Genomic DNA, 6,507 nt, shown 5'->3' on the forward strand with positions numbered 1-6,507 from the left:
CGCAGCCTGTGCCTTCCCCCATCCTTAGACGCCACCATCACAGGCTAAAGCAGTCTTCCTGTCCAGGCTCTGCTGGAGAGCTGTCTTGCTTCAGACACTAAGGAAACTGAAGCAGAGAAGCAGACAGACTTGGTCTGGACAGGCTGACACTGCTTTATCAACACCATGGAGCCCCAATCTTTCCTCTGGGCGAAGGCTGCATGCACTTAGAGAGGCTGGAGACATGTCTGTACACATGCACACGTATGTAGTTAGCTACAGGAAGTTGCAGATATTTTTCGTTTGACTGGAAGCAGGGTGGGTTGTTTCTGTATCCAAGCATATTGTTTCTACAAGTGGATCAGAGTGGTCAGGCTGGGGCCAAGCAATTCTTGATGGCTAGGGACTATTGCCCGGTACAACTTGACTTGATTCTTCATGACTTGAGGCGATTACCAACACTAAGAAACCACCTTGACATCTCCAAATAAAACCACAAGCTGAGATGAAATCATCTTCAGACTTTTTAAAGATTCATTTTTATTATTTTAAATGTGTGTGTGCGTGCGCGTGTGCTTGCATGTGAGTGTAGGTGCCATGGAAGCCAAAGGCGAGTTGAACCCCCTCGAGCTGGGGTTACAGGTGGCTGTGAGCTGTCTTCTGCAAGAACAATATACATTCTGAACAACTGAGTCACCTCTCCAGCCGCCAGACTTTAGTTTCTGAAGCCGCATGAGTTTATTGAGTGAGAGAGATTATGAAGAAGAGACTAAGCCCAAGGCAGGTACAGGTGCACGGACAAGACAAGCATTGACAAGCCCTTCACTCATCCTACACAGAAAATTCCCAGGGTGGAAGCTGGCTCGTGTTATTTCATTCAAGCCTGAAGCCAAGCAGAAGAAAAGCCCAGGAGGCTCTCTCAGCACCCTCCCCAGTGATGGATGCCAGATCAGTCATCTGCAGAGGGCTGTTTCCCCCCTCCGCAGTTCCTGTCTATTTAGGGCCATGGGGAGGAGTCTGGCCAGCGTGGCTATGGGTCTCCACTAGAGATGGCCCAGTCTTCCAAAAGAAAGTTTTCTCTCCTCTTCTCTGGCAGTCACAGGCTGGAGGAATGAAAGCGGCTCTTTCCAGTCTGGTAAATGACGCGTGATTTATGAGTACATCAGCCCACTGCGCATAAGTCATATGTGCACAAAGGGGCCGGGTAAATATTTAAAGATTAGAGCCAGCTCCAGAGAGACACAAAAGGCCAGGACAAAGAGGTTCTCTCTGAATTCACTCTTCCTGAGCTGGGCTGGCCCGGTCAGTGTTGATGCACTCACTGAAGTCCCAGCCTTTGTCCCCTGAAGGGCCCTTGGCTGCTGTGCAATTCAAAGTCTCCACACAGCTAAACAGAGTTAAACAATCGCAGCCTCTCCAACCCCATCTGGAGACAATCGACGGAGTCCTCTCAGGGCCTTTGCTGTGTCCCTGACAGTTAATTACACACAGCCATCACTTGGTCCCACATCTGTGAAGGGGACAGGCTTCTTCCTCCCGTTACCACAGCACCCACAGCACTCTGCAAGCCAGGCTCATCCTTTACACCGGATTAAAGCAGAAAGTTCAGGAAGGAAGCAGCATTCTCACCACTCAGGAGGACACTAGGGCTGGTGTCTGAGATGGGAAGTGGGACATCTGGGAGGGGTCTTGTTTGGGGGCTCCAAACCCCTTTCCTGCTTTATTTCCAGACCTCTGTGTGTGTGTGTGTGTGTGTGTGTGTGTTTTCCAAAGTCGAGAAAGTAAAAGGGAAAGGCACAAATACACTGGGTCATTTTCAGCCTTAAATTCCTCAGTGTGAGAAAGGGGTGGATGCGAGGGTGGGCTGAGAGCAAACATTTTTCCTTGAATGAGCAAAAGGGGCCTGGGTTTTTCCCCTTGCTCCTCCTGGGCCTGTACTCCTTTCCAGGTACCTTGAGAACTCTGAGTGCTAAAGACAGAGAGGGAGTTGGTGGCCTACATCCTGGTTTGCATAAGCAGGGTTTCTAAGTTGGTCCATGACCTTCTCGGCAGTCCAAAAAGACAGTGTACTGTGCCTGGCTTGCTCATAGAGAGTACGGTGAGCAGCTGTCTCTCCTCACCTCTGGGAAAGCGTTGTGCTCTCCCTGGTGGGTCTGCCTGCGGGTGGAGGTAAGACGTCCCTCGTAGACAGATGGAACAGCCGTCCTCAGCCTGCATCTCTTTACCCTTTCCAGTGACCTTGCTGGATGCAAAAGTCTGGCTCTAACTTTGCGGGAGAGGAGGCTACCTAGAGGACGAAGCTGAAATGGAAACTATGCAGTGGAAGGAAGAAGATGGTTTAGGAGCTGGGGGAGGGCGAGATGGAGGGGTCCCTCCTGGTCGTGAGCTTGCAAAACCTCAGCCATAGGAGCAGGCACGGGGGCGGGGAGGAGGGTTGTAGCGTTAGAGGAAGAAAAAGCAGGGAAGTCCTCACAGGTAGAGAGATCCATGCCCAAGGACCAGCCCCACAGGAAAGGGGCGGTGGGAGGCACGATGCAGCCAAGCAGCAGGCCTGTTAAACAGATCCTAGCAGAGTGCAACCGCTGAGAATCCGGTCCTGGCCTCGTGGCGGGCCTCACTTCCCCCAGCCAAAGCAGAACATTGCAGATTAGTACATTTTGTGGTCAATTTTCCACTACCTAAGAAACATTTAGCCACCCACATGAACGGCCCCACATAGTGCAGCCAGGATCCCTGGGCGTAGGCTTGGGAGGGGTGATGGCCCAGACTGTGGAGGGTAGTGGGGTGCGAGCGGGAGCAAGAGAGGGAAATTTAATAGTGACCCTAATTCTGGAGAGGGGGCGGGACCAGTACTCCGCGCCCCGCAGCGCGCCGGGAAAGCTGTGCGCAGAACCATTGGTTTGCTAATGCACCGGACTGAAAGGCGCGGGCTTCAGTTTATGGGGAAGTATTGTAATTACAAGACAAATTGCTCTGCTTCTCGCTTGGCTTGAGAGCGAGGAGGGTGGAGGGGACCCGTCGAGGTGAGGCGCGCGCCCGGCCTCCCTACAGATGTGCGGCAGCTGGAAGCCTGAGCGCCGCGGGGAGCCAGGAGTTTGGCCCTGAGAAGGCGGACGCGGGCGCGGGCGCCGCTTTGTACAACCCGCACAATGCCCTTAACACTCGGCTGCTCCCTTTGTGCCGAGCCTCCCGCCCGCCAGCCCCGCGGCGCCTTTGTACCTCGCCGCCACCTCCCTAAAGCCTTAGCTAGGCGCACGGAGGCCGTCCCGACCTGGCTGGCCCTGGCGCTTTAAAGCCACCCGGCGCGTGGCAGCGCTCGCCACTGGGTTTCAGCCCCGTCACCAGCCCAGGGTACAAACCCAGCCGGACCTGGTCCACCCGCCCTGCGGTGGGGGCAGGAGAACGTTCCAGAGTTCTGGTCACCTTTGCCCAGGCCTGAAAGGGGGAGGGCGGGTCTCGATTCTCCACGCTGCTTGGCGCTTGGGAGAGCACCGACAAGGCCCGTCAATGCCCAGAGTGGGGTGGGGGAGGGAGAGTGAAGGGGTCAGAAAGATGCCCGGTTTGGGGGCGTCTTGACCCAGCAATATCCTAGTGAGCCCCTACAGAGGTCATTGTTTTCATTCCGTGACCACAGAGAAAAATGTAGGACTTGTGCGACTTCTTTGGCCTCATAGGCACTGTCAGGAATGCCACTTCAGTCTTTTGGCCCCCAAACTAAGACCCAGAGAGTGCAAGAAAAGGCGTTATCTAGGTTTGAACCCAAGAATTTCCCTGGAGGTCATCCTTGTCAGTCACAGCTGTGATTATGACTTCCCGGAGCAATGAGACTGAAGTGAGGGATTGCTGCCCTTTCCTATATAGTAGGTGGTCTCAGGGCCTCCTGTGTCCTCACAACATGAAAAATGGACAGGCAGACAGGGACATACGATGCAGTCTGAACTCTCCTTGGAGCATCAGTGGTCCCCACCCCCGACTCCCCACCCACTGAACTTAAGAGAAGGTACACAGAACTGAACCCCAGTTGTTCTCTTCCTCCATCCTACCCCCTCACCCCTTCGAGACACATTTTCTCTGTGTAGCACTGTCTGTCCTGAAATCCCCTCTATAGACCAGGCTGGCCTCAAACTCAGAGATCTGTCTGCCTCTGTCTCCTGAATGCTGGGATTAAAGGTGCAAGCTATCACACACAGTTCAGTTGCTTTTCCGCTTAAAGACTGGTCCTCCACCAGGGTCACAAACCTGGAAGCCTAGGGCTGGGGCTGGGGTGGTCTGCCTCCCTTCTACATTGGGTCCTATCAGTCAATACTCCAGGCACTGGGTCCTTGGATGGAGGATGCTGTTGTGGCTCTGCGGGCGGGCAGCATGCTTTAATGGGACACATGTTGCCGCATGGCCCCCACAGGCCCCACTTGCAACTGGCTTTGAGCAGTCACAGGCAGAAAATTGCTACATTGTCCCGACATTAGAGCGACTAATTTAGCATCTCAGCGTGGCCAGAGCGTGAAAGGAAAGGCCAGCACTCCTCGCTGTCTTCATCGGGCCTCAGGACACCTAGGGCTCCGTCGTCATCATTTAGGGTGGCATGCAGCCCACAAAGCTCCACCAGAAGAATATTGAGAGATAAGAAGCAGCGAGGACTTGGCAAGCAGAGACTGTGGTGAGGTTCAGAACCTACAGTAGCTGGCTCAACAACGCCTGGAGAGGATGGGTTTGGGAAAAGTCTTCATACTGAAAGAGTAGTGGTGGGTCAAGGAAGAAATTTAAAATAAATAAATAAAAGGAGTCCTCAGGGAAGAAGGAAGCATCCTGAAAGCCCGAGGCAGCCTGGACCATTGGAAGGGGCTCCATAGAGGGACACAGGGACAGCTCTCCTGTATCGCATCCCTTTTCTGTCCCCTCCCCTCCCCCTCTGGGCTTTTCCAGTTCCTAGAGCCTCATTGACATGCAAACGAGGTACCCCTATAAAGGTACCACAGCCTACTGTCTGCGCAGACATCACAAAATGGGCACCGAGCCCACGTCGAGGGGCAACCCCAGTGGCTCAGCCAGCAGCTTCCGAAAGGTCTGGGGGGTCCTGAAGGGTCTGGGATGGGGACTCCTGGGGTGGGAACCCCTGGGGTGGAGGGAATGGAGGCCTGGAAAGCTAGGGCTCTTCCTCTGAGGACTACTGGCTGGCCCACAGATCTCCAAACCTCTGATGGAGAAGAAGCGCCGTGCACGCATCAATATGTCACTGGAGCAGCTCAAGTCTCTTCTGGAGAGACACTACTCACATCAGGTAAGGCAGGAGAGGAGGGGAGCGACTGCTCCAGCCCTCCCCAGTCTGCCTGTTAAGAGAGCATCTTGCGACTTGGCAGATACGGAAACGGAAGTTGGAAAAGGCTGACATCCTGGAGCTGAGTGTCAAGTACATGAAAAGCCTTCAGAATTCTTTGCAAGGTAGCGAAGTAAGGGCTCGAAGATCTACAATGAGACACTGGGAGGGACATGTGAGAGCTAGCCATGGGGTCTTGGGGCTAGGTGTGGCATCGTTTGCCAGTAAACCCAACACTTGGGACGCTGAGGCAGGAGGATGGAGAGCTGGAGAGCCGTCTGAGCTACAAGTGATACCCTAGGGTAGGATGGGGGATGGGCAAAGGAGAAAGCCGGTGAACAGCTAGGTGAGGAGGGTCCACCTCCTAGCTGGGGTGGATGTGGGGAAGGACAGCTAAGGCCTGTCTGGCCTGTCTGTAACCTTGCAACCTGAGTGTAAGCATAGGTCTGCCCCACCCAGGAGACCATCTTCTCCCTTGATGTCCTTATGCATCTCCCCTTCCTTTTATCCTCCACGCCTCTTCTGTTCCCTCCTCTCCTCCCTTCCTTTCTTCAGGACTCTGGCCAGTACCCAGTGGGATCGACCACCCGTCTGGCTTCCAAGGCTGCTTGCCCGGCGTGAGTCAGCGGCTTCGGCGCGGAGAGGATGGCAGCGGCCTCCGCTGCCCCCTGGTGCTCGAGCGCAGGTCAGGCAGCACCATGGACAGCGCCAGCCCGCAGGCGGTCTCTATTCTCAGGCCCTGCCTCCCGGCCATCTGGGCCCCTGCTTCCGCTGCAGGTGACTCCCAGTCCCCGCTGTCCCCGTTCCCTCTCCCTAGAGGTCTCCCCGAGTCCTCTACCGGCGTTCCCGCACCACAACCAGCGTCAAACTGCCAAACCGAGAACCCGAGACCCGGGCTTGGGGTGTGGCGTCCTTGGTGAGTCCCAGGCAAGGATTCAGACTCAAGACCCTTCCCCTGCCCCATCACCCGCTGTCTAGTCTGGGGACACATAAACTATTTGGGGCGCCCCTATAGTGACTGCAGGAACTCTTTCAATCGGTGGCCTGGTGGGGCTGCAGAAAAATCCACGCAGCCACTTGCGGATGTGGTCTACGTGAGTTCACCCACTCCGGTCCCACCCACCAGCCAGATCAGCTCCCTCCTCCCACCTTCAGTGGAGCTAGGAGAGGACGTGTGGAATGTGCCCCTTTCCCAGGGAGCCGGGGCTGGCATT

The 6,507-nt window shown here is 55.2% G+C and overlaps 1 protein-coding gene across 1 annotated transcript; it reads left to right on the forward strand.

The window, feature by feature from the left end:
• The first annotated feature begins 5,161 nt into the window (after positions 1-5,161).
• Hes3 (hes family bHLH transcription factor 3) lies at positions 5,162-6,213 on the forward strand. Its single transcript, XM_057785525.1, has 3 exons — positions 5,162-5,257; positions 5,337-5,418; positions 5,849-6,213. The coding sequence occupies exons 1-3, from the start codon at positions 5,177-5,179 to the stop codon at positions 6,211-6,213; spliced, it is 528 nt and encodes a 175-aa protein (XP_057641508.1). The 5' UTR covers positions 5,162-5,176.
• Positions 6,214-6,507: the final 294 nt, after the last annotated feature.

The sequence above is a fragment of the Chionomys nivalis genome, chromosome 11, assembly GCF_950005125.1.
Source record: "Chionomys nivalis chromosome 11, mChiNiv1.1, whole genome shotgun sequence".
NCBI lineage: Eukaryota > Metazoa > Chordata > Mammalia > Rodentia > Cricetidae > Chionomys > Chionomys nivalis.

Bases quoted from the DNA above. Each gene is read 5' to 3' on its own strand.
- Hes3 (XM_057785525.1), top strand. From the start codon at position 5,177: ATGGAGAAGAAGCGCCGTGCACGCATCAATATGTCACTGGAGCAGCTC. The intron at 5,258-5,336 runs GTAAGGCAGGAG...GCGACTTGGCAG, and splicing joins AGAGACACTACTCACATCAG to ATACGGAAACGGAAGTTGGA. The intron at 5,419-5,848 runs GTAGCGAAGTAA...TCCTTTCTTCAG, and splicing joins CCTTCAGAATTCTTTGCAAG to GACTCTGGCCAGTACCCAGT.